This window comes from Montipora capricornis, chromosome 3 (assembly GCF_036669925.1).
Source record: "Montipora capricornis isolate CH-2021 chromosome 3, ASM3666992v2, whole genome shotgun sequence".
Lineage (NCBI taxonomy): Eukaryota > Metazoa > Cnidaria > Anthozoa > Scleractinia > Acroporidae > Montipora > Montipora capricornis.
In genome coordinates this window covers 57696777-57724183 of record NC_090885.1, presented here as the reverse complement: position 1 = coordinate 57724183, position 27407 = coordinate 57696777, and the positions used below count along the sequence as shown (strand labels likewise).

Below are 27407 nucleotides of genomic sequence, written 5' to 3'. Positions count from 1 at the left end.
GTTTATTTGCTTTTTATCTTTTTGCCTTATTACAATTCAATTTATTTTTCAAGAGCACTAGCTGCCTAGAATATAACGTTAAGCAAGAATGGTTGAGTACATAAATGGGGAGAAATATCGTTCACCTATACGCAAAAGCCGCTCTCGATCAAACCACAGGCAGACAACCCTAAGAATGCGAGGGCGCTAGACGTCACCTTATTTTGAGACAGTTGTAACGGCCGATTCAACTGGTCGAGGAAAATATTCCATAAAGCTTCAAATCGCGATGTTTCTTTTCGAAAATTAATTTTATGGACAGCCAGATAAATAAAGTTCACTCACCAACTATTTTCTGCGTTGTCCTGAGTGATTTGATGGGTTTTTGAGACGCTTTGATTTCCCCTTCAGATCCGACGCGTCGTCACATACAATATAAAATAGACAAGGCGTGCAGCTTCCAAGACCGCTCCCGGCCGAGTACCTCTAGAGTGTAGCCGAATTTCTCCCACTTCCAAAGGTCTCTCGCTTCGCAGCCTTGGGCACGTAAAAAGTCGATAATTTTGCTAGCATCGTGCCAAAAATTATCGCATTTACACGGCTCTGCCATCTCAAAATCCTGTTCGATTTTCAAGCTTCGCTCAGGTTTTTGCCATCACCATATGATCGGGACAGGAGTGATGGATGACTGGAATTTGATCAAAATCAAATTAACAAATCAAAAAGCACAGATTAATAATTTTGTCTCTCTTGGGGGAAATCTGAGCTTTTTGATTGGTTAATTTGATTTTGATCAAATTCCAATGATCCATCACTCCTGTCCCGATCATATGGTGAGGGCAAAAAGCTGAGCTAGCCTGGGTGAGTGAACTTTATTTGATTTATCTGGCTGTACGTCCATAAAGTGAATTTTCGAAAAGAAACATCGCGATTTGGAGTTTTTATGGAACATTTTCCTCGATCAGAGGAATCAGCCGTTACAACTGTGGCTCAAAATTGACGTGACGTCGCGCGCTCTCGCATTCTTAGGGTTGTCTGCCTGTGATCGAACTGGCCCCAGTTATTCAAACGATGGATAGCGCTATTCACCGGATAAATGTCACTATCCAGTGGATAAACACTAGCAAAACCAATTGAGTTATCCAGTGGATAGTGATTTATCCGGCGGATAGCGCTATCCATTGTTTGAACAACTAGGGCCTGATGGAGAATCTCCGCATGAGTGGGAACATATGTGGACTTGTCTCCCTTCCGCCGCTTTCCAGGCTGTCGCTCAACTACTGCTACTTGCTCTCTCAAAGTGTGCTTACTTACAACGCAGGCATCAAAGTAACTTTATGCTTTGAGTCTTTATCGATTCAGATAGTCAATGTCAGTCCTGGTATACACTGCGTCATCCTGGTGTTTCTGCTCATGCCACATGTTGAATGGCTCACTGATCAATCCTGTTACAGAAAATTCCAAGTGTTTTTCATATTGTGACCATTGTGAAGTTTGGCCTGAGATTTGCCCTGAAAATATGATGAGTTAGTCATTCATTTCTTCATTTATTCAATTTAATACTATAATTTTGATTGATGAATCCGAGCAGAAAGAAATTGACCCACCCATCGTAAATCAACAATGTGTGGTGTATTCATTTTCATGTGGCCCGGCTGCGCGATCTCATGTAGAAAATTTGGGATACATATCTCGACAACTTCACCAACGTATTGTTGAACATAGAAAATCGGCGATTGGAAAACACTTTTCGGAAGCCCATGAGCTAGGACAACAGACTCCTCAAATAAAGCCATTTTCACATACTCCGAAAGTGCCAAACAAATTTTGACTGCCTCGTTTACTGATGAAAGGCTTCTTAGAAAGCAAGGGAATCCGAAAACAAACTAGGGCAATCTAAGCTATATAAACAGGATTTTCTTGTAAATGTTACTCTCGGAAAACGGAACAAAAACTCCCAAGGAAGGTGAGTATTTGTCGCCGGTTTCCAACAAAGGTACAAAATTCGTAACCAGATATGATTCACTTCAGTGGACTCGAAATGCTGAGTGTAAACTGCACTAGTAGGCTAATTTCGATATATTAAAATTCTGTCCTAAGCAAAAGGCATCAACTCGAGGTTCCGGGCAAAAAATATAAGGATTTGTACGAGTTCATTCCCCAGAGCCTTGAGATTATGTCTTTTGTTTAGGACTGAATTTAATATATCGAAATTGGTCTATTAAGTCCAAGATTGGAGAAAGTCTATAATACTCAACATATTTAACTGCAAGCTTTTCACACAAACGGAATCCAGCACATGTGATATGTGCTGGTGTTGTGGCTGTCCTTGGTGAGCGTATGGGAAGGTGAGTATAGCAGATCCACAACAGCTGCCAAAACTTCAACCTGCTCAAATCATGACAACAAACAGACAAACATATCCGGGCAACTAGAATCCGAGGTCCCGGCGATGAGTTCCTTGGTCTAGCAACTGACTTACCTGGCTCTCGACCTTCTTCAGTATCTTCCTCTTTTCCCTTTACGCATCGTCCCCGAAACCACTTCAGCGCCACGTTAACTGTGAGGAACAATAGAGCGATTCCGCAGAAGCAAATTACGGTTCCAGCAAAAACTGGCCAATTTTGCGAGTCAATTTCTTCACCGGCTTTCAATCCCGATGCGTCCTTTGTTGTCTTGAACCTCTGCATTGGGGTTAAAATGTAAGAGATTGTTTAAGAAAAGCCATTGAAACTTTCCAAGAAAAAAATCACAATTAGATAGAGCTGGTCGTTATTAAGCCCATCCAGGAACTCGTCAAGGGGAGCCTGTATCTCCAATAAGTCCTTGAGTTAACCCTTTCCCGATTAGGAACAGGTTTTTCCCCGCGAAGTATCGTATTTCATTTGATTGGCTTTTACAGAAGTGAGAGTGCTGAATCTCCCAAGGGAGATTGGCATTTACAACAGTGGGCATGCTAAAGCTCCCAAGGGAGATTGGCATTTGCAACAGTGGACGTGCTAAAGCTCCCAAGAGAGGAGTTCTATAAATAAATCTACTCTGGAAAGGGTTGACTCCTTTACCAAGTATGGGAGATAAAGGCTCCACTTGATGAGCTCCTGGTTCATAACCGCGTAATACCATAAGCCGCTCCGTATTTAAGACCGCCTAATTCGTACTCAGGGAAAAAATTAAGAGTCCGCAACGAATATTAGCTTCAGTAGCTTACATTTGAGCATGCTTATAAGATGATAACTCACTGTACAAAGGTCAACTGCTTATATAGTCGGGCATGCGCACAAGGGCCTTATTAATTGGGTTAACACAGGAGCCCATGACTAGGAGCGTACAACTTTATTGTTACTATTTGTGGAACGATGTTTTCACAAACCGACGGCTATTTTTAGATTTATTTCCAGCAAAACTAGATCCTTCCAGCTAATAAATTTCTAGTTTCTAAAAAAACTGTGGTGTTGCGTCGGTCGGGGAGTGAAACAGGAAGGGTTAACGCTCGAATTGTAAGCTTTCCAAGTCGTTCACCGTGGTAATTCGACCTTATCAACACGTTTGATAAAACCAATGGGTTTTACCCATGGGATTAAGAATGGTCACTAGCGCAAGTCAAATCGTACTTTTCAACTCGTTTAAAAAATATCTTGATCTGTGAAAAAGCCGTTACAAAGACCTACGATTAGTATTGGGAAATTTTCGAAGTTTTGGCCCTTCCCGCATCTCTTGTTTTGTGTCGATCCATTTTTCGCGGACCAAAACATCGAAAATCCACTGAAACGCTTGTTACGCAGGCAAGCCAGGGCCAAGTTAGGCAATCGATCCCGAGTCACAGTGGTAGAAAGCAAACGCTTTCACTCCTGTGCCAGCCCTGCTATGATAAAAACTGATTCAAACTCAATCCGGCTATTTTAGGGATATCAGGAACAGCAATCGCACTCTGATTAAACTAAACAATTCATCATCATCATCATCATCATCATCATCATCATCATCGTATATCCCGCTGGGCACATGTCTGGCCTTGGGGCTCTCCTGGTGGGGTTAGATTTGCATCCACCAGTCGCATCAGATCTGTTTTTGTCATCATAGCTCTTCTCACTTTAGCCCTGTCCACCAGACGGAATAAAGTGATCCTGTCTTTACTTGGTTCAGGTTCATAACGAAGAAGTGTCGGAGGGTCGAGAGATCAGTTGCGAGGTTACTCATGCATAAGTTGCTTTCGCGATTGGCCAAAAACTTATTTTACTTTCAGAAGTTTCCACACGCGTAGCCACCGACTGCCTGCATTTTGAATGAATTCTGATAGGTGCAGTTGTCGACTGACTTTTAGTGATTGGCTAATGTAGAAACTTGAACAACACTTTTATGATTCTAAGGCCCCGTCTATACGTATCTGGATATTTTTGAATCCGCAACTTTTTTTTTCCGGGTTCAAAAACATTCCCATCCACACGTAGCGTATTCAAAACGCCTTTGCTCGTCCACTCGTATCCGAAACATATCCCGATTCACTTTAGTACTCAGGACTCCTCAAGGAAACGAAGGTAACAGAGCATGCGCCATGAAGCCCTCAGTAGCCATCTTGAGAATTGATTTTACGGTAATTAACTGGGCTCGATCTTTTTACGTAATCCGGAATAAAAAAATATCCGGATTTAGCGTGCACACTGTTCTGGGTTCATAGCGGAAATATCCTCTCTAGAGAGCGATTCAAAAAGTTGCGGATTCGCCAGCGAATTCGAATTCGCCGTATACGTGTGGACGAAAAGCGTATCCGGAAAGAAAAAGTTACGGATTAAAAAATATACGGATACGTGTGGAGGGAGCCTAATACTTTAGAATTTGACCACAACAAAACGTGGCCTTACGTGCATGAAATCACGTAATCAGAAAGGGCGGGAAATTATGTATTTCAACATCACCCTTCTTTTCAAGAAACAAATTCTCAAAAAAGACCTTTTTAAGGAATCTCAACCTATCATCAAGCTACAAATGTGTCAAATAAAGTTCATGCGTTCAAAGTCTTTTACTAAAGAGTGTGTCCTCTAAGGGGTAACATAGTCTTTAACAAGAGAAGACAAGTCTTCTAAGCCAAACAGGTGATCGAATAGTTCGACACTTAGAACGAACTTTCTCTGAGACTACGGAATGATGTACGTGAAGATTTAAGTTAACTGTTCCTGAATTCTTCCACGGCAGGCTAGTCCTTGTTTAATGCTCTCGAAACAAGTGGAGTGGTTGGCAGTCGGGTTCTTGTGAGGAGCTCCATTAGCATCTGTGCGAGTAATAGGTCAATTTGGTCGATGAGAGTATTACGGTAGTCATGCAAGACAAGGTGAAAATCCTTTCCATCAATTTTCTTTAGAAAATTCTTGGCTATCGAAACATTTTGCAAACTTGAGGCAGCGTGGTCAATTGGTAATTGCTCGTTTTCGAGATCATGAGGTGCACTTTTAGAAGATTGCGTTATTTTGAGACGATCTTAGCTTACAACTGTCAGCAATAAAAAAAAGCTACATTAGTGAAATTGAGATCAGGTAATCGTACTCAATTCAACATAACTAATAAAACTAAACATACGTTTGCAGCTGATGTCTTTTTCTGAGGTGAAATAGACCTTGAAAAACGATACATATTAGTCTAAGAAAGTAAACTTTGGTCACACGAGAGCATAAAAAGCGAAATATTTGTAACTTCTCACGTACAGATTTTTTTTTGTTTTTTGTTAAAATGGACAAAATCAGGAAAGGAAGTGATCTACGGAAAGCTGCGAAGTTCTCAAAACAATTGTCTATTCGCACTGTCACACCATTGCGTGACATTTCCGAGAAGACCTGGGCCCACAGCTATCCCATGATGCCACATGCTTTCATGTTCCATTCTTGTGAAAAATATTTGCGCCTTTAGCATCGTGTTTACCTTCGTGGTCTGCGATGCATGACGTGTGCGTGACATGCGCGAAAAAATGTGCAGTAGCAATGGGCGCGAACGTCCTTAATCACATTTCTTTCAGATGTGAAAGACAGATGAGTGTCTGTGAATTAGCTTGATAGCTAAGTACACTTTCCCTATAAACAAAGCACTTACATTAAACTTATGGGTGTCTAAATCGGCGCCATAGTCACTGACGATGATCTCAGTGGTTGGTCAGTGTCTTGCTCTTACTGTTTGGCAAGAGTGATCATTCGAATAACTTCGAGTAGTAGTCGACTATAACCACATAATTTTGTCTCTCGAGTTCAAAGAGATCGACAACGATCTTCTACCATGGCCTCACATGTATAGTTCATGACTCTTGAGTGGTTATCTTGCCTGCGAAGTAATGCACTTGTATACAATGTCCGTTATTTGCACATTTATTCCTGGCCAAAAAACTGAAACTCGATGAAACTTCTCTTGCTCTTCTTTGACAATTTAGGTTGCCTTGGTGGCTGTTGTCAGGAGCCCATTAATCATTAATGGACTCCTGCTGTTGTGTGTTTGACTATGCATCTCTTCTAAGCGATGTTTGTTAACATCATGGTACTGAAGTGTAGCATAATTCTTTGACAGCTTTCCTTTAATGGCTTGAAATGCTTTCATCTGTCTTTCAGACCAGTGCCATTCTACTCCCTTGTGCAGTAGCTCTCTCAATGCCTGGGCTGTAGGTCCGCTAAGTTTGGTGAGAACTTTCTCGTGTAATTCACGAATCCAAAAAATCTGAACAATGTCCGTTGTCCGTTGAGGATGGCATTTGTTGCACCGCACAAATCGTGCTGGGATTTCATGGTTTCAATCCATTTGCCGTCAGGTCATGGGCAATACAAGTTTTAGTATAGGGAAATTAATCATTTGTCGTTTGTGATCTTCATTTTATTGCCGTGGAGCTTCAATCTTAGTGCTATAGGTGCCTTCTAAGCATCCAATGCCATGGAATAGTTCTCCCTGCTTCTTGATGATTTCACTGACACCTTAGCTTGGTTGGATATCAGGCAGATCTTCATCTGCTTGGTTATCAACTGCACTGACGTTTGAAGGACAATTGTAGGTGTGGCTCGTTGTTCAGTAATTTGATTATGACATTTGACAAGCCCTGGGTAAAACTTCCCTCTCAGATTCACCTGGAGGGTGGCTTTACCCATTACTGGTATCTTGTGGCAAGTATACGACACAAGTCGGGTGTTTTTTACTTCAATTTTGCAAAAGACCTGACCTGGAAAAACATTGCTCCGACCGCCAGTGTCCAATTTCACATTCAAATGTAACTTGTTGGTAACTGCTATTTCTGCGTATGTCGACATCTTGCTTTCGCCCCGATAACCTTTCCTGAAGGCTTTCTACTGTCGTCTTTTACCGTGTGCACTTCACGGACATCCTCATCCACAGCAATGTTGTTGAGCTGTTTACCTGTACATTTCAACCGCTTGCTCCAAATTTAAATCATTTTCTGTCAAGAGGCGTTTCTTAACTTCATTGCTTCTAATGACACCCGGAATCAAAGAATCAAGCAACTCTTCCTCCATCTATCGCAAGCTCGCGGGAAGTAGCTGGAGTTGTATGTTACATGAAACTTTCCCTCCGTCTCATGGGGAAAACTCATTGCCATTGTCCCCGTCCACATTTTTTAAAACGCCCTTTTCGTGTTTTCGTGTGGACAGTGAAAACGGCACTTTTCGAAAACGATGACATCGCATTATTGGCTCCAGCCTGCGTCGTCTGTTTGAAATGCAAAATGGCGCAAAATTTGTCTGGCATGATCCGCAGTCGACATTTTCAGAGCTCTTGGTTACTTTATATTCTATTGTAACTTTAAGGAGCAACTCGAGTCAGCCTTGCTCTTACCTTTACATCTACCAGGTTTTTGGCCTGCCTGCGACATCTTTAACGCATTTCCTTGCACAAGTTCTTTCAATTTGTTTCGCAAACACAAACTAAACGAGTCAAAAATAGCGCGAATTTCTGTCTTGCAGGCTCGTTTTACTGAGGAATACGCATGCCCCTTTAGCGGCATTGGTGATGTCGAATTGTTTTAGCGCATTCGTGTGAACAGGTGAAAACGATTCGACAACAGAGAAAAAGTTCCCTTTTCACACAAAAACGTATGTGTAGCTCAACTGGTTACCGTTTCAGTTGTCCGATGTATTTGCAATGAAAGACCGCTCATTTTGGCCAGCGGCTTGAGATTCAGAGGAGGTCTTTAGATTGCTGCACTCGGTCGACGAGAGAATGTTGTTGCTTTCAACTTGATTTAATGTAAACACTTTTCTCAATATTTAGACTAACAAATGTGTCATAGAACAGAGCAGATATACAAGGAAAAAAATATCCTCAAAGAATGTGAATGCTGGTGTATGGTGTCCAATTTCTTAGTTTGACACCATCGAGAGCGAATAGGAATGGCAGAAAGCTCAAACTACTTTTGCTCTCTAGGTCAATTAAAACAGTGATTGCAATGAGAACCTCACCCGGAAACCGGAATCCATCTCTGCAGATTACCATATATATATGCTAAATCAAGGTATCCAAAAACCAGAGGAGCAGAGAACTGCTTGTTACTAATAGATAGCAATAAGGCGATATTTATATTCAGCTATTAATTAAACTGTATATTTACTTTGTTTATCCTAATTGTACCCGTATTCTGAATTTAATGTATTCTACAAGACACTATACACAAAGACGAATGTTCTTTATTTACTGTTTTCTTTTTTCAAACCATTTCTAGTATTTTTCTTTTATCAAACGAACATTATAAATGAATACACTCAACTGCTGTAAATATATAGATTTCTTTTTATATATATAACTTTTTTTTATTTGTAAGATTCGTGAGAACTGCTCGTTCGGCTGGCAGGGTATTTTTTGATAAAAGCTTTCTTATAATTATTGTCACTCGGCCACAACCGACCAAGTTGGCCAAGTGACCAACTTTTAATTTAATAAGAAAATCTTTTATATTTAACAAATCGAAAGTGTGAGTCCACAACAAATTTTGACCACTGTGATGACGAATATCGTTGTCGATAAGAGTACAGACAACTCTGAACCACTTTCGATTTGTTTTTTACCACAATATTCAACGCCAAAGAAAGTTTTTATTCCAGAGCGTGACCAAAACCATGACTCAAAGAAAGAGCAAACGTTAGCTATAACTTTCTCGCAATATGATTGGTTTATTTTCCAAAATGAGCGTTCCTGATTGGTTATTACACTGCGTGACAAAATGACGCGAGCATGACGCGTACAGCGTTGTCTAGACTCTCATCGGCAACGGCAAATTAGCCAATCAGATTGCGAGATTACAAGCAATTGTGGTAAAAACTTATCTCGACGCTGGTTGCTTATAGAAAGACCCACACGGCAATTTTTGAGCGCACGAGAGTTATTCTCGCGTACTAGGCACGCCCAGTTGAAAATTGAAAATTGATATCACTTTAGGACACGGTTTTATTTACGAGTCCAGGATCCTCAATGCCAGACTGTTGTCGCGAAGTTCACAACGTGCTAGTTGAAGGCTTTAGTTGTTGTTAAACTGACGTGACGAAATTTCTGCTTCAAGAACAATTCCTTTAGAATCCTTTCCCTTCCTTTGATGAGCACCAACAACAAGGGGATGATGTCAGTTAACATTCAGGTCTATGGTTTATTTGGGATTTCAAAATCCTCAAAGTTCACTTCCTCATACGGAGGAAGTGTGCACTTGACCTTCAAACCCCTATGGGGACCCCTATGGGGAGTGGTCCCTCAAGTATGTATTGGTACGTATTAAAAGCTGCTAATTTTCCTACGAGAAGACTTCGATAGGCAGCAAGTTGGGGGTTAACATGTATTTACGGGAAATGGCTGTTTCGGCGAGTTTGGTACGACTCAAGAAAGATGTATCCTTAGTGGCCCCAAAGTCGTTGATAGTTCGCCATGTACTTCCTTTCGTGAAACATTGACGGTCTCGGGTTCAGAAAACGTACAGCTCACTGGCAAGAGACAGTTCCCTCGGAACAACTTCATGAATCTTCTAGTTTATGGAGGAAATTTTCTTTTCTTCGCTTGAGGATAAGACTAGCCGATATTATTTTCGTCATTTTCGATTTCCCATATTAACCAAGTGAATTGGTTACCATGCAACCGAGCGTTTCTGGGGACAATTTTGAGCTCCCGGTGGTTTAGGCCGGAAAAAAGTCGTTGCTTTCAAGGGGAATTGTTTCAAGATTATTTTAACTTCATATAAAAGGCCACTGACGATAGTTTAAAATACACTGTGTTTAGATGCACAAAGCGATACAATTTTCAGCGCAGCCCCAAACAGGTGATCTTACATGACAAGGAAGCAATGTTCAACGAAAGCTGACAATGTGCGCCCGGTAGATCTTTAAAATTTATACTAGAAAGGAAGAAACACTGCGAATAAGTTGTAACCATTATAATACAAAGTAAGTCGAAAAATGGCCATCAAACTAGCTCAAGTTGAGGGCTCCTCGTACGTCATATGTTCTCGGTAGTGTGTAAGAAGGAGCTCTTCGCTACTTAACTCCTCCTGGCAGATCCAACAGCTGTGGTTTACACCCTGGTTCAAATTGTGTTCTTCCACAGTGCAGAAGCGATGAAACCCTTCTTCAAATTCAGTCGTAATTGCAGAACGTTCTTGTGCTTTTTCACGTTTACTGACACTATTTCTGTTGCCAAAAACCTTTCCTATTTGCTTACGTTTATAACGCTTCTCTATAGTATGGACTCTTCCGTGTTTTCTCAAATGTTCTGCTTGGCTAAAGCACTTGCCACAATGTTTGCATTGATAGGGCCTTTCTCCAGTACGGACTCTTTCATGTGTTCTTAAATTTCCTGCTACGCCAAAACGCTATCCACAATGTTTGCATTGATAGGGCCTTTCTCCAGTATGGACTCTTTCATGTGTTCTTAAATTTCTTGCTAGGCCAAAACGCTTTCCACAATGTTTGCATTCATAGGGCTTTTCTCCAGTATGGACTCTTTCATGTGTTCTTAAATCTTGTGCTAGGCCAAAACGCTTTCCACAATGTTTGCATTGATAGGGCCTTTCTCCAGTATGGACTCTTTCATGTGTTCTTAAATCTTGTGCTAGGCCAAAACGCTTTCCACAATGTTTGCATTGATAGGGCCTTTCTCCAGTACGGACTCTTTCATGTGTTCTTAAATTTCCTGCTAGGCCAAAACGCTTTCCACAATGTTTGCATTCATAGGGCTTTTCTCCAGTATGGACTCTTTCATGTGTTCTTAAATCTCCTGCTAGGCCAAAACGCTTTCCACAATGTTTGCATTGATAGGGCCTTTCTCCAGTATGGACTCTTTCATGTGTTCTTAAGTTTCCTGCTAGGCCAAAACGCTTTCCACAATGTTTGCATTCATAGGGCTTTTCTCCAGTATGGACTCTTTCATGTGTTCTTAAATCTTCTGCTAGGCCAAAACGCTTTCCACAATGTTTGCATTGATAGGGCCTTTCTCCAGTATGGGTTCTTTCATGTGTCTTCAAATATCCTGCAATACTAAAGCACTTGCCACACTGCTTGCACTCGTAAGGCCTTTCTGCAGTATGCACTCCTTCATGTGTCTTCAAATGTCCAGCTTGGCTAAAACGCTTACCACATTATTTGCATTCATAAGGCTTCTCCCTAGTATGGACTCTTTCATGTGTTCTTAAATTTCCGGCTACGCCAAAACCCTTTCCACAATGTTTGCATTGATAGGGTCTTTTTCCAGTATGGACTCTTTCATGTCTTCTCAAATATGCGGCCTGGCTAAAACACTTGCCACATTGATTGCACCTATAACGCGTCTCTCCAGTATGGGTTCTTTCATATGTCCTCAAATATCCTGCTACGCTAAAACACTTGCCACACTGCTTGCACACATAAGGCCTTTCTGCAGTATGCACTCCTTCATGTGTCTTCAAATGTCCAGCTTGGCTAAAACGCTTAGCACATTGTTTCATTCATGAGGCTTCTCTCCAGTATGGACTCTTTCATGTGTCCTCAAATATCCTGCTACGATAAAGCACTTGCCACACTGCTTGCACTCATAAGGCTTTTCCCCAGTGTGGACTCTTTCATGTGTCTTCAAATGTCCAGCTTGGCTAAAACACTTGCCACATTGTTGGCATCCATAAGCTTTCTCGCCAGCATGGACTCTCATATTCTCAAGGGACTTCGTTCATTGCTGAGGTAGCTTTTTTCTATTTTTTCTGTTTTATGCTGTAGCCAGCATTTCCGAATTCTTCTCCCACTTAGCACTAAAATATAAAAGAAAGAAGAACTCATTTCTATAAATAACGTCCCATCAACAGCTAACTTAAAGTCAAGTCAAGGTCATGTCATGGTCACATTTTAACTCAATTATTGCCTTTTCTCCTGTGGGTTGTCAAATACTCCGACAAAATATGATTCACGGTACATCACAATAGACATGACAAAGTGTCCCCTAACCCTAGGCCTTATCCTTAAAAAATCGTAACAATTTTGTGAGACATAAAGAGCGGGACACTTTGTGACACTTTGCGATGTCTATTGTGACGTATCACGAATCTCATTATGTCGGAGTATTGGACCTGTGTTTTTCTCCTCACTCACTCCCCCTTCCCTTTTTTTTTCTTTTTGAATTTTGTCCGCTGTGTGTCATTTCATGGCAACTTTGGCTTAATACAAAATATAATTAAAACCTAACGTCTCGGGTCAGTACGCAGCTACTACAAGGGCTCTCGGGATTGGTTAAAAAAAAAACAAAAACAATGGACACAAAGAACGATACAAAAGAAACAATGGGCCCTTGCACCCTAAAGGGATCCAATGAAATTACTAGAGGTTGGAAAGAGCTTCGTCTTATCTTAATATCTCACGCTTTTACTGAAAAGAGCTCTGTCAAAAAATCAACATTGTGCTTATCAATATCTATATCGTCAATTTTATATTGCCGCGGAAATTGACAACATGCCTGCCTGCCTGTCTTTCATGGGGCACGTGTTTGGTTTCCTGCTATTGCAGTTCTTTTGTCCTCTTTTCCTTCTCATCAAAGGGAAGTGCAACCACCAAATCATCATTCCCCAGGCCGAAGTCTCTACAGCATGCACACAAAAATAGGTACGCAAATGCGTACGTGTGGTAGTGCAGTAACTTAACATAGTGCTTTCTTCCATAACTGTCAACTCAGCTGCGTTTTGTTTTCCAGGATGAAATATGTAGAATACTAAGCCCAGAAAGGTTGAAGGAATAAATGGCAATGGAGAATCATTGGCTTCGAGGATGATATGAAGTTCAACTTCTTTTTTTACAGCAAGTTTAAGCGTGTACTCTGAGCGTCTGACAGTTTCCACGGCAGACGTTCATTCAAGTTTATCCAGCGGAGTTAGTATCTGGATGGACAACCTCAAAATATACGACTTGCTGTCGAAAACATTGGACCAAAAATTATATTTTAACGCTCAAAAATGCGAACTAAGCATGGTACAGATTTTGCAGGCGTGCTTTATGCAAAACAACTATTGATGCAAAAGTAAACAAATATTAATAAACACAGTTTTAAGGAAGAGCACAATGACGTTTTTAGGAAATGTCGATCGAGAATTAAAAAAAAATTGCCACAAGCAACAAAAGTTGCGACATGAAAACAACATAAATTTTGTGCCGCGAATACATTTTGGGAGATTCTTGCTACGTCTAAATTTTCTATTGTTTTTTTAGCTGCACAAGTAAATCGGAAATCGAAAGTGACATCGATTTGCGCGGCCGCCTGTGATAAAGTTACCTTGCGTGTTACTAACAACAGGATACATCGGTAATAATAATAATAATAATAATAATAATAATACCTGGGCATGTTTGCAAAGTGAGGGCCTTAAACGAGAAACAGAAGTCCTAATCACTGCTGCCCAAGACCAGGCAATAAGAAGAAAACTTCATCAAAGCCAACATCGACAAGACTCAGGAGAATGACCTGTGCAGAATGTACCGCCAGGCAAAGGAGACAGTGAGCCATATAGTGAGTGGGTGCGCCAAACTGGCACAGCAAGAGTATAAAAGGAGGCACGATAATGTTGCAGGGGTGGTACACTGGGACTTTCTGGGGAAGTGCGGCTTTAGTCGAGTTATTGTAGACAAACGGTTTGAACATCAACCAGAAACTGTCCTTGGGAACAACGACTACAAACTGCTATGGGATTATAACATCCAGACTGACCACCAAATTAGTGCAAGGAGACTCGACTTGGTCGTTATTAACAAGCAAGAACAGACATGCCAAGTAATAGACATAGCAGTGCCATAAGACACAGCTGTAAAGGCCAAGCAAGAGGAAAAGCTAGAGAAATACCAGGATCTGGGAAGAGATATTCAGAAAATGTGGAGTGCCCGAACCCAGGTGCTTCCAGTAGTATTTGGGGCACTGTGAACAGTTCCAAAAAGGCTTGAAAGCAAATTCCGAAAACCGCTCTCCTTGGCACAGCAAGAATTCCGAGAAAGGTTCTGGAGCAATGAAAGCCATGATAAAACTTGGGTTTCCTTAGCCAACTTGTTGTTGCCTGGCCTTTAAGAACATAACCTGAATCCAACTTTTGGAAAAGCCGGTGCTGAATCCATAATAATAATAAAAATCTTCAGCAACATTGCTGAGCTGTAGTTTGTTACATAACCAAATCATTTTATCATTATTATTATTATTATTATTATTATTAAACGTAGACTTTGAAACTATATTAATCAAAAAGATAAACGCTAAAAGGTTAGCACAACGTTTCGAAATCGTCGAGATGTCATTGTCAAGTGAAAGAATAAATTATAAGCCGCATATAAGTACAAAAATTGTTGAATAACTTAAATCAAGAAATGGTTCAGTGACAGTTAAGTGACAGTCGCGATTGTTCTACTATATGGATCAATGAAGATCACGTAAATAGTTTTGCTTTAACCAAGTCAGTTTGTGTGTTAAGTGAACATCATTTCATATATGCGACAGTCAAACTTTGTTTTGCATTTTTTCAGAATTGTGAAGCATTGATTTGGGATTTTGTTTTGTAAACCATGTTCTTCCCATCGATGTTTGCAAATCGCAGAATATTGATGTTCTTTTTTACGCTGGTGAAGGTGGCGCGCAGTGTAAGCAACATAGTCCGCATCGCACGAACCACATTTATAATAATATACAACAAAGTGGTGGTTGACTAAAGGTGGTTTTTGTTCTTGGATCTTGAGAACATTTTCCAGTTTTTGGCTAGTGAAGACTGGTTGCAAGTCCGCAGTTAATTTCTTATTGAGATGGCAAAGTTGGCGTTTAACAGAATCAGCAGATTTTTGGTCGATAACTGGCAACACTATTCTGGTCGAGCTATCTTGAACACCACAAGTGGTGGTAGAAGCATTGTTTTTAAGAGATTTTTGGAAATTTTTGATGGTATTTTCTATAAGGTCAATTGGGTATTGTAACTTTTGAAAAGCCCACAGCCTCTCCTCGACTAATTATCTGTTCAATAGAGAGTGCAATGAAATTAAAACTATCTTTTTTTCTTTTTTTCTTTTTTCCTATCTTTTAGATTGTTACAGCAGTTTCTGACATTCAAAAGTCATCTACAATTGCAAGAGCCACAGCTAAATCGCCTGATGCCTGACTGATGAAGAACTGAACACTCTTCTACAACATCCTGGCAAAATGTAATTGTTTAGGCATTGTCTCATTAATGTAATAGTTTCTGATGGCAAGAGTTTATGTTAATTATTAATTTTAAGAGTTGCTGTGCAGAATGACTACACTGTAGAATCTCTATGATCACATTGATAGTACTTCTAGTTTCAATTCATATGTACAGTTGTATGCCACAGTCGAACAAAGAGGCCTCAAAGCAAAGTGTAGAGAGAAAAAATGTTACCTGTCATCACTTTGTCATAAAAATTGAGGTATTAGACAAGTATTAGACAAGTATTAGACAAGTATTAGACAAGTATTAGACAAGTATTAGACAAGTATTAGACTGTCAGAGGAAGGGCAATGGTGAAACACATTTCAAGAGTGAATACATCTAAGAGGTACCAGTATTGTTGCTTTGACAGTTGCATTGTATAAATGATGTTCTTGAGAAACTGAATTCATCAAAACCCTGGGATTCCCGTCCACCCTTTAAGGAGCAAATTACATTGTAAAAATTAAGCCCTGGCCAATAAGCAAGAGCTGATAAGAGCTTAGACTCTTGAGAGCTCGAGTTGATGACAGTGATCATGAGATGGCCAAAGGAGAGCGAGAGTTGACGAGAGTTTGTCGTGAGTGTCACATGCAAACAAAAGAGAGAGCCTGGAAACCACCTTGGGGAAAACCCTTCCTGCCGTAAATATGTTGACTAGCCAGCCGGTATATTCAGCTTTGGTGTTGTCCATGGTCCCCGAATCTGTCGCCACATTTTTTCCTTTTTTATCTGAGCCCACTGCTGACCACAAAACTCTCACTTAAACTCTTGTGCAAGGCCAAACCAGACAAAACACTTGCCAGCTCTCATGAAAAGTTTGAGAAGATTGAAATTCATTGAGAGCTCTCGAGAGTCGATGAGTAGCAGAGAGTTCCTGGCCAAATGATCTAGCGAGAGTTTCCCCTCGTTTTGAAACAAAAGTTCTTTTGCTAGCGAGGATAGAAAGGCTTATTAGCATCAAAGCAGAAGAATATTTTATTTGGCCGCCATTCTGAAAGAGGTTTATAAAGTACTTTATTTTGAGGTTGAAGATCTGCTAAAGAAGCATACACAACTGCAAAGATCTTCCACCTAAACATTTTTCATTCCATAGCTCAAATATGTAGTCTTTAACACATTCTCCATCCTCTACACGTTTATGTTTGTGCATAAAAGTTGAAATACTGTATTATAGAAGACAATAATTTTGTTCCTAGGCTTTACATGTAGGTGTTATGGCGTTACTTGTACATGTAGTATTATTTACAAGGAATCGAACTGATGCATAGATGGAAGAGAAAAACACTGAATGAAAAGTCAATCCTATGAAATGGCTTAACAACGTGTCAATATGTTCTTATATGAACTTTAACCACCAATGTCTTTTTTAATGTTTTTGAGACTGTAATTTTACAATTTTGTTCTTCGTCAATTAATTTTTAGTCCACTGTTTGAACTTTTTTCCTTGCCACATAGAACATTTTACATAGCCTATAATAATATTAGAAATTCTATTAATTTTATCCAGGAAATGGAATAGCTTTTATCTTAAACTATTGCATTCAAATCAGTGCTAATGGAAAACTATTACAACCCTTATAAGACGTTTGAAAAAAAATAGAAGCGTAAAGCTTAACTTTCTACCTTGCTTCTTTGCACGACAGACTACATGTATCTTACGTGACTATTCAGCGAGAGACTGCCCAGGTTTTGCGAGCTTAATGTTAGGTTGCTGTTAAATGGTCGAAATCTAAAACTTGTCAAACCTGTCAATCAAGTCAAGCAAATCACAGCCCATGCATTTTATTTCAAATACTTGCATTACATGAAGGAAAACAAAAATAGAACATGGGAAAATTCTTCATTATGAGGTTTCCAAAGATATTAACAATGATGATCTTGGTCTCCAAGAAAACATCCTGTCGAAAAAAACTCACTTCGATGAAGAAATTACATAAAAGATTGTAAAGTTTCCCTGGTAGAGTTTCTTCAATGGCCCTTTTTTCTTTCACAGACTCTCACCATCGTATCAATGCAATGAGGTCAGTTTTGTCTTTTTCGTTGTATTTAGGTCTCGGTTTTCTCCAATTCATTGTCCTCTAGGTTACAGTTTGCCTCTACGAACCTAGCCTAGTTTAATTCGTCAAAAATCTCAATATTTGGCAAGCATTCATTGTTTCTTCTGGGGAAAAATTAGCATTTTCAGCCATTTTTTAAATTCACTTAAGTAATGGTGGAAGAGGCGTTTGTGAAAAACCGGTTAAACCGGTACAAAATTAATACTCAGGTGGTGAAGAGGAATAATGAAATAAGAATTATAACAGAAATTTTGTGGGGCAGAATAACAACTTCCTTTGGAATAATGGATTTGTCGACTGTAATAAATAGATTTTTTTCAACGGAATTATGAGTTCTTTTTTACTGAAATAATGGCATAACAAAACTTTTCAAGCAGCTGAGGAATAATGGAATCACCCCCGGAAATACTGTGAGATATTTGTACTCATGTTTAAACCTATTTAAAACAACTTCAACACAAACAAATAGCATTCAGTTAAATTTTATGCGCTGTTCAGATGAATTCTTTGCAAAAAAGGGGAAAATACAGTAGCTATTTTAGCACCAGGTCAATAGCCTGAGTAGCATTAAAATGTTTTGACATACCTTACAAATTAATATTTTACAGCTATGCAGCTATGTCTATGTTTTAAATCATGGACTATTTCATCAATTTTAAAACAGCAACAAAACAGATGGTTTCAAGGAATACTTGAGAAAAACCAGCCCAACAAAGTCATACAATATCACAAACATACTCATACATGTACATGTAGGTGTTAAATATGTTTGACTCTGAAAAGGTACAGTGAGATACGGATATTTATCGTACGCTCTTTCCAATTTTGAGATCAATAGTAACGTGATGATATTTGAAGATGATCTTCAAGTAAATTCAATCGTAGTGTAACCATTGAACTAATCCTTTCTGCTTAGTCTACCTGTATTTAATAGAGTTTCACGGTTTTCGTTGAATACCTGTTGTTCTGCTTAAATTCTCTAATTTGGCTCCATGTTATTTGCTTGTTTGATAAATAAAATTTTATTAGCTAAAGAAATAAACAATAAACGTTTTTCCACAAGAACCCCTCTCACACTTAATTAAAAGGCAGTAAACAAATAAGCTAATTAAACTGCAGAATGACCGGGCCACTTAGGTGCATATGAATGGTGAATGGCGTATATTGTAATATGGGCTAAACTTCAGAATACCCCGCCACTTATTTGCATTTCATTTAATAAGAATAAGCTCTATTGTAGTAAGTCTCGTTCTTCAAAAGATGCCGCATAGGGGAAACAATAGCGGTTAGCTGTGGCGGGGAATACTGAAGTTGCTTCGTAATATGCCTCGTTCTTCAAACGATGCCGTTATAAGAACACAACAAATTTTCTTACCTTCTATAAGAGAGCTTTCGCTATAAACAACAGCTCCAAGCCTCTCTGGCTCCTTGTCACGATGTCACCAGTTCTGGTGTCATGCGCAGAACCTGAAAATCTCCCGTCAAACGCCAGGGGACGCCGGGACGGAGTGTTGGGGTATTCAGCGGACATTTCGTTCTGAATGTTTGATTACGTGTAAGCTTAGCGTAAAACTACAGGACATTCACTTAAGCATACATGAAGAGAAAACCGTTTCCCGCGTAAAACGTAAATACGGCAGACAACGGGGACGAAAATGCACTTGAAAAAGATCGAGAAACGATTTTTTTTCGTCGCAGTATGCAGCAGCACTTAAACAAATGACATACAATACATGCAATAAATCCCGTGGCAGTTTTTCACAAAGTTTTTGAAAAACCCCTTCTTATTAGAGAAACATTTTCAAGTTGAGTCTATACCCTAACAGTTGTTTTTGAATTCGTAAAAATAAGAATAGGTTCCATATCAGTCAACCTCAAGAGTGAAACTGTAACAAGTACTCTTCCTTATCGCACCACCACTCACTGAAACGGGCTGAAAACATATCAGTGGAATGGAGGGTGTAAACTGCGGAAGGTACAAAACACAGGTCATTGTTTTACCAATACAGAAAGTATCCTAGACATTCATTAATGCTAACCTTAGGCCTAATTAGGCTCAAAAACCTAAGGTTAGCTTTTATGAATGTTTAGCATACTTTCTGTATTGGTAAAACAATGACCTGTGACCTGTGTTTTGTACCTGCCGGTGTAAACTGGAGGTTGCCTTTGTTTCAGGTCATTGTTTCACCATAACTGAAACAACACAAACCTTTACTAATGCTAACATTAGGCTTAAGCACTATGCTTTAGATAATTTTTAAGCCTAAGGTTAGCATTTTGTAATGCTTTGTTGCAGGTTAGGGTTGCAGGTCATTGTTTACCATAGTGTGGTAAAACAATGAACTGCACGGCGGGTCTAATTTGCAGGTCGCAGGTCGCGAGTTGCAGGTCATTGTTTCGCCAATACAGAAAGTATCCTAAACATTCTTAAAAGCTAACCTTAGGCCTAATTAGGTCTATTATTTAAACAAACGTTTTTAGGCCTAAGGTTAGCTTTTATGAATGTTTAGGATACTTTCTGTATTGGTGAAACAATGCCCTGCAACCCGCGACCTGCGACTTGCGACCTGCAGATTAGACCCGCTGTGAACTGCAACCCTAACCTACAACGTGAATTTTACTGCAGGCAGGTACAAAAGTCGGACCGGATTAACTCGGATCGCTCCCTCTGGATCGACGTAAGGCTTCGAGAAATCACCCTAGCCCTAATCTTTCAGCTAACTTTGGTGAAATCGAAGCTAACGTCGAATAGTTTAGCTTACAAAACCGTTTTCCGCTCCATCCGAGGTGAAAGACCCGAGTTGATCCAGGTTCCCCGTTTAATCCGGTCCGACTTTGTACCTGCCTTTTTACTGTAACCCGGCAGGGGTATTTTGCAGAATGCCGAACGTTACAAAATCGGTATTTGCCGATAATAACTGTGTTTATTATACATTGGTGTCACCAGCTCGATTTTGATTGGCTATAAGCACGCAGCTAATTCTTGCTTGCTCTGTTTCTCTTACGGCATACCTACAAACAATAGATTTTATATATGTAGAATTGATGTCATACCTACAGACAATAGTTTTATGCATGCAGAAGTGACGTCACCTAACACACTAACCAGCAGTTTGATCAGTTTTGTCATGGCGGAGCTCAGCTCAGGAATATGCATAATAAAACAATTATTGAATTCGGTTTTCGCATGTTAGCGATAATTATCAAGGCCTCAGTTTGTGTTATCCGCCTCAGCCTTCGGCTTCGGCAGATAACACAAACTTTGGCCTTGATAATTATCGCTAACATGCTCAACCTCATCCAATAATTGTTAAATATTCCCCAATTTTCCAAAACTTTTGCAATCAGTTAAAATTAATTATCATATGGCCCGTACGGCCACGCGCGCGCTTCCAATGCAAAACTATTGGGAAAATCCCCGTATGAGGGCCGTACGCATTAGCTCGAGCAGGGCCGGAAAAAGCCGAACGGCCCTACTAGGAACATGTACTGCTTCGTGCGATGCAATTTTTGGGGATTTCGAAAAGTGCTGAAATCCATCGTGTTTATCGTTGGTAATTTTCTTCTTCGGTGATCAATATTATTCAAACTTGCTGATCTTAACATTTATCTTTCTACCGTCTGCGCCGCTAAACCTGAAAATATGGAAGATTCCAACTACCTCTTCAGAGTTAATTGTAACAGTGTCGAGCATTTCACTCGCGAGGGTTTCTTTTCGATTCCTGTCACGTCGAAAAGTGCTGAAACCCATCGTCACCACTTTTCTGCCACATTTCCTTGAAATGTCATCGCCTTTAGTGGCATAAGCTGGTGATTCATCCCACTTCTGACACCGTGTTATGATTCTTATACTTTCGAGTTTGGCCACAACAAACAACGCATGGTGGTACACAACTACAACTCACGATTTTAATGTAGGAAAAACGTTGCCTTAATTAAGTGCATGAAATCACATGATCAAAAAGGGGCGGGATATCACTCATATTTGACACTTGAATTGCCTCACCTTAGCTCTATGAATGTGATCCCTAAGAAAAGCATATTTGTCTTCAGCGATGAATGAAGAGACAAATGACATGCACTCCCAGATCGATCCAAAATCAGCTTTAACATGCGACTTGAATGCGATTCCATATCCATGCTTCTCTTCATAAAAATGAATCATAGAAAGCGACGAATTTTCGTGTAGTGTGAGATATTCGTTTGCTGTAAATATCTCCTCCAGCATTCCGTCTACTGATTCGTTGACCAAGGCGTTGTGTACTTCATCAAGGTCTTTAAAGACTAATGACAGTTGGAAAAGATTGAAAAGAAGTCTTATATGGTGGCTCGTCTTTCATATACTGTGTCTGAAATGATTGGTGTCCATAAAACAAAAGAATAAAACCAATATAGCAATACCTAATCAGAAATTCCTACTCGGAATAACGATGGTTCTTATGTCTTGCGCCATTTTAGATGGTATAAGAAAAAATGATAATGGAGGTGAATAGACAAAGGATCATCGGAAGACTACTGAAGAATGAATAATAAACTAAGCAACTAAACTTCTAGAGGAATGACAGAATCTCTTTGAAGAAATAAGGTAAGGAAGGTTTTAGCTTAGGTGCTTAATACAAACCTTCTACGTTAGCCCCAAGCTCTACTGCTTTCTGCAGCGCAATGCTATCTTTTACGACCCCGACCTGCGAATCAAATAAAAGCATTCAAGTACATTAACTCAGTAATTTCCCTTAATTAATAAAGCTCCTCCCAGCTTGAATTATTGATTTTCACTCACGAAATCACTAGCAGCTATATATATATATATGTTTTAAACAACCCCTTCTCTACCTAAATGGATTAACGATTATCGTGAATTCCTAACTTGCCCTGAATTTACTATTATCGTTAATTTAGGAGACTGAAAGTTTGATATGGATTGCGGAAAATAGTGTTTTTTTTTTTTAAGACAACCCAAGTGTATGAAAACAGAACTCGAAGCTGGGACTGTTTGTTGATAATCCTGTCACCAATGACAAGATTTCCCAGATTAACTTCGCACTGCCATTTCTCGTGCGCCCACCATTTTGTTTTTCTTTTATCAGGCTCGACAGAGTGGGCGTAAAACGGTCGGGTAGTAGAATAAAGGAAAGATCACAGTAAGAGCTAATTCTGGTATCGCTTAAGGATGATCTCTTTTATTTATACCTTCCTCCCAGAAAGGACTCCATAGTAATCCACGGTTACGTTTGTAAATGCGCTGGATAGAGTGGCAGTCAGCATTGAACAAAGAGTAATACCAATCATTATCCATATTACAGAGAACAGCTGTGCTACCAATGACTTCGGAGTCTTGTCGCCGTAACTGTAATGACAATACGAATTATTTCTACAGTGAGAAAGAATACATGCCACCTTTTACACAATATTTCTCTCCAAATCCCCCCTGCCTTAAATATTCGGCTAATATCTTATTGGTCTCAACTGCGAACTCGAAAAGATTCGATCTCAAAACAATCAGGTTTGGGAGGTCGAAATACGACTTAGCGACGCTGTCAATTTAACTAAAAATCAATTCCACTGATTGCCGTCTTCAAAACAAAAACATTCCGCGTCATCATTTATCTGAATATATATTTTTTTATTGTTTAACCTAGACCTCTCACGGTAGAGTTAAGAATTTGAGAGTGGGGATTGGAGACATGCTTACCCAACAGTTGCCATAGTTACAAAAGACCACCAGAAACCATCGAAAATTCCCAAGTAAAACGGGCTTCGAAATTCTTGAGTGTTTTTCTTGGTTTCCTGTTCAGAAAATTTAAGAGGAACAGTTCACGGTGACTTGTTAGCCTTTAGAATAATAAACTTTGAAGTGAAATTATGTCCATAGCTTCGAGAAAGTGCTTCTTTTGTGGAGAGTCATGTCTGCATCAGCATACCTTTAAGCTACATTCTTTTACCTTTATACCCCTGGATACAACTTATTTTTGCATTCCAGTGGTTGAGATTTACGTAAAAAGATGAATCTTGTTTTGCATGGGTCGAGTCTATATATTTTGAGGGCCGGGAAATTGTCTTTAACATTTGCTTCAACATCGGTTCGAATTGTTGAATGATGTTGAACAAGGTTGAACCATGTTAACTGCTGGAGTTTTGAAGCAAGCAACCGTGGACAATTTTCCTGTCGGTGTACGTTGGATCAGTTGCTTGATCTGATCGGCGTTATTTCAAGTTGAGAAACTAAATGTTTTAAGCAAGAGCCGATACAACGTAGATTTGATTTGATTTGATTTTAGTGGGTAAAACTGCTGGGTTAACTGCTGGGTAGGCAAACGGTTTCAACACATCAACAACATTTTGATTCAACAAAGCTGACGACGGACTTGTATTCAGTCCCAGGCTGCAGCCGCGGTTGTTACTATGGATACGGAAGTGGATACATCATTGAGAGACCGATAACTGCGCACGCACATACCCAGCAATGTTAAAAGAGAGGTCAAAACGGCTTCATCTTCATTATTCAACATTAACCTGCGATGAATTGAGCATCGTTCTCATGTCCTTTTATGTCAACAATTCACGAAAAGAAAAGAAATGTTGAATGGTTGTTGAAGCAAAGATTAAACGCTTTTAAACTCATTCAACATCGATTCAACTTCGATTCTTTCAACGCATGTTTCAACGCGGTTGTTAGTATGGATAAGGATGTGGATACGTCATTGAGAGACCGATTAGCGCGCACGCGCACCCAGCAAAGACGGGACAAATGATTTCAACATCGCTGTTCAACAAAATCGAACGGAAGAAAAAAACGGAAGCCATCCCCCCCCGTGGGCTTTAATAAGATAATAAGATGTGTAATGTGTAATGCATTATTACTACAAACAATGGAAAAGAGAAAAATAAATATTTCTACAAGATAATACAATCTCTTTTTTATAAGAAGGTTTAGCCTAAAGTTAACCAAAATATCAAGAACATACCCAGTGCTGAAAGTCTCTATTTTGCTCATTTGTTGTTTTTCTTTGCTTTTGTGAGTAGTATAAATAAAGGTAAAAGAAAGACTGTAGTCTAACAGGACAGTTAACTTAAATCCTTGGGGGCGTCTTTCAATATTAACAATATGATTTTCTTAGTTGCATGATACCTGAATAACAACTCAGTTTGAAGACGAACTTAGTATTCCATACGACTTTAAAAAGATGTTAATAAAGTTTTCACGCTAAAAATCACAAAACAGTAAGAGCGTTCAGCCTCATGAAGCCCAAAAATTAGAAGTTCTTAGAAAGAGTGTTTATATTAAAATGAACAAATCTTCCACCTGAAATTTTTCTTTGCTATCATTTTGTCTTACGAGGAAGCAAAGTACTTTCTTTGAGATTATGTATTTCTTGTCGAAAATTCTTCTCATCTTCAGAAGAGCTTCGAAACGGTTTTCCGCAAACTGGCCGCGCGAAAGTTTGCGCGGCCAGTTTGCGGAAAATCGTTTCAAAGCTCTTCTATCGAACGGAAACGCTTGCTACGCAGGCTATCGCATGTCTGTCATGTTAATTAAGAATGCGCAATTAATGTATTGCACTCCAAAGACGATTTTCAACGATTAATAATTTATGTACTACGTTATATTAGATAAACGCACTAAGCAATTCATTTGTAGGTTTTAAAATAACGAGTCCTAAATATGCTTGAAAAACTTAATTCAAGTAAAAACTTCCAGCCGGGAGTCAGTATTTGTTAGCCATCAACGCTTAGTCAGTATATATAGGCTTCCCTTTTTCATTTACCGCTGTTTTCTTTATCTTTCTTAAAAATGCAAAAAGAGAAAGCGGATCTGTTTGCTCTGGTGGTTGACTCACCATTCAAATGCAAACATTTGCAACGAAAAAGGTGTTTTAAAGCTCGAGAAAGACACTCTCACTCTACAGTTTTAAGTGTTTGTTTCTTGATCACCGGAGCCAGGACAATTCATTGTCAAAACGTGAAGATCTGTTTTTGCGACACTGCCGAATAAATGGCAGCAATGCTAACCCTCAGTGGATTATTTTAGAAAAATTAATTTTCAAACTTCAGCAAAGCCTCACGTTTAACCTAAGCGACGTCGGTTTTCGAGTATCGGATTCTACTCGACTTCTCTGCATAACCGAACATAGTCTATGAACATAGATGAAACGTGCATGTTTGTGACAAGTATTGGTTCGTAATCGATAACACAGATTGTTTGAAACTTGTTTCATTGACACATTAAAGAAACGTGATCTCTTACCAATGCCCAGACACATATTCCCGCCACAATAGACAGCAAAACTGTTAGCACAAAGATCGGCCAACAGTTGCGAACAGCGCCGCTCCAGTTTTGAATTCCTCTGCTGATGGGGTCTTGTCTCCTTATTATAAGAACAATGCCGGGAGACTCAAAAAGCTTGAGATAGGGAAAATACTTTTTGTATTCTTTGTCATCGTCGCTTTGTACAGGAAATATAAGGTTAACTTCATCCTTCATGATGGCTTCGTGCAACTCGGATTTATCATACACAGGGTCGTGTTTATAACTAACAACAGTTCCGCTTTCTTCGTGTGCGGCGCAGCATATGTTAAGAGCAAGTTTCAAAATGTAGGGCAAAATGCCGTCTATTTGATAAATGGTTACATGGTGGTCTTCACGGGTCTGATTTTTACTTGATGTCAGATTCCACGTAACAAATGGGGGAAGTAACATACAGGAGGCAAAGAGGTTTTCTGGGCAATGCGAAAAAGTAACTGAAGGATCGGAACTACGTGAATTGTTCTCAGGCTCAGAAGCTGAGCTTGTCATCTTCCTTTCAAGAATCTCCACTAAAAAATTGCGAGAAATTGGATCTTCCTTCGAAATGCTAAAAGCTGTGACAGTGAAGACAAATACCCAAGACGATCTGATCAACATTTTGTGCCGTTCCGTCCTGCAGCAGATGTAAAGGTATCAGTTTTGCGCGAACCTCGTTGGGATGATGTTTGATTGCTGGTCTTATTATGTACTGATAGAAATAGTGTTAACGTACAGCTGCATAAATTTCACATTTGCTTTAATTTACCTGTGACGTCAACAATTTGATTGAGTTCCATTTTGTCCTTATCGAAATGATGATTGGTCGCAGCTCGCAACAAGAACGACAGATGTTGGTGCAGATAGATTACCCTCTTTTAAAAATGCTATTTCCTTTCTTTGGCATAATATTCACTTAATTAGTTCTTGAGAATCTGTATTTATTGTTTTGGTCGAGTTATTAATCAGTTCAGAAAGTCTACACGCCAATTATTTCTATATTTATGCGTAAAATGAGAATAAACACTATTCGGACCAAGAATTCGGTTATTTTATTTAACTCTCATTTATTATGCATATAGGTACTTGCTCTAAAATTTATTCAGGAAAACAGGTGGTGCAATTAAATGCATGGAGTACTATCTAACGCGAAGAGCTTTCATGACTTTTTCCCTCCAAAATGCAATCAGAATGAAAACAACCTCGGTCTCAAACTCTAGCCCTTGCTCGCCAAAAGAACAGGGAGATCAGGGGAAATACGAAGGCCGGAATTTGTAAGTCAGTTTCTCATAAAACTCGCAACTACAAGTCATCGTATAGAGTAGTTGGAGTGCGATAATATAGCATTGTGTAAAGGTGCTTAAAAGCTCTTGAGATCAATAGTGCCCACTGCTGACTCGCACTTCAGGGGGGAATGAACTACGTTTCT

At 39.5% G+C, this 27407-nt stretch overlaps 2 protein-coding genes across 2 annotated transcripts; both read right to left on the bottom strand.

Moving 5' to 3' along the window:
- Positions 1 to 26640, bottom strand: LOC138043472 (uncharacterized). The gene is made up of 8 exons (XM_068889760.1): positions 25943 to 26640; positions 23390 to 23484; positions 22888 to 23044; positions 22319 to 22382; positions 21704 to 21981; positions 2462 to 2663; positions 1180 to 1490; positions 1 to 1029 (listed from the first exon to the last, which is right to left on the bottom strand). Exons 1-7 carry the CDS (start codon positions 26597 to 26599, stop codon positions 1330 to 1332), a joined length of 1614 nt encoding a protein of 537 aa, XP_068745861.1. The 5' UTR covers positions 26600 to 26640; the 3' UTR covers positions 1 to 1029; positions 1180 to 1329.
- Positions 10802 to 12111, bottom strand: LOC138042522 (zinc finger protein 709-like). The gene is made up of 2 exons (XM_068888439.1): positions 11982 to 12111; positions 10802 to 11505 (listed from the first exon to the last, which is right to left on the bottom strand). The coding sequence occupies exons 1-2, from the start codon at positions 12109 to 12111 to the stop codon at positions 10802 to 10804; spliced, it is 834 nt and encodes a 277-aa protein (XP_068744540.1).
- Positions 26641 to 27407: the final 767 nt, after the last annotated feature.

Excerpts from the sequence above, each read along its gene's own strand:
- LOC138042522 (XM_068888439.1), bottom strand. The coding sequence starts at position 12,111 with ATGAGAGTCCATGCTGGCGAGAAAGCTTATGGATGCCAACAATGTGGC. Across the intron at positions 11,506-11,981 it reads TTATGAGTGCAAGCAGTGTG|AAAGGCCTTACGAGTGCAAG; the intron begins GCAAGTGCTTTA and ends TGCATACTGCAG.
- LOC138043472 (XM_068889760.1), bottom strand. The coding sequence starts at position 26,599 with ATGTTGATCAGATCGTCTTGGGTATTTGTCTTCACTGTCACAGCTTTT. Across the intron at positions 23,485-25,942 it reads GAATATGTGTCTGGGCATTG|GAAACCAAGAAAAACACTCA; the intron begins GTAAGAGATCAC and ends TTTTCTGAACAG. Across the intron at positions 21,982-22,318 it reads GCTTGGGGCTAACGTAGAAG|TCTTTAAAGACCTTGATGAA; the intron begins GTTTGTATTAAG and ends AACTGTCATTAG.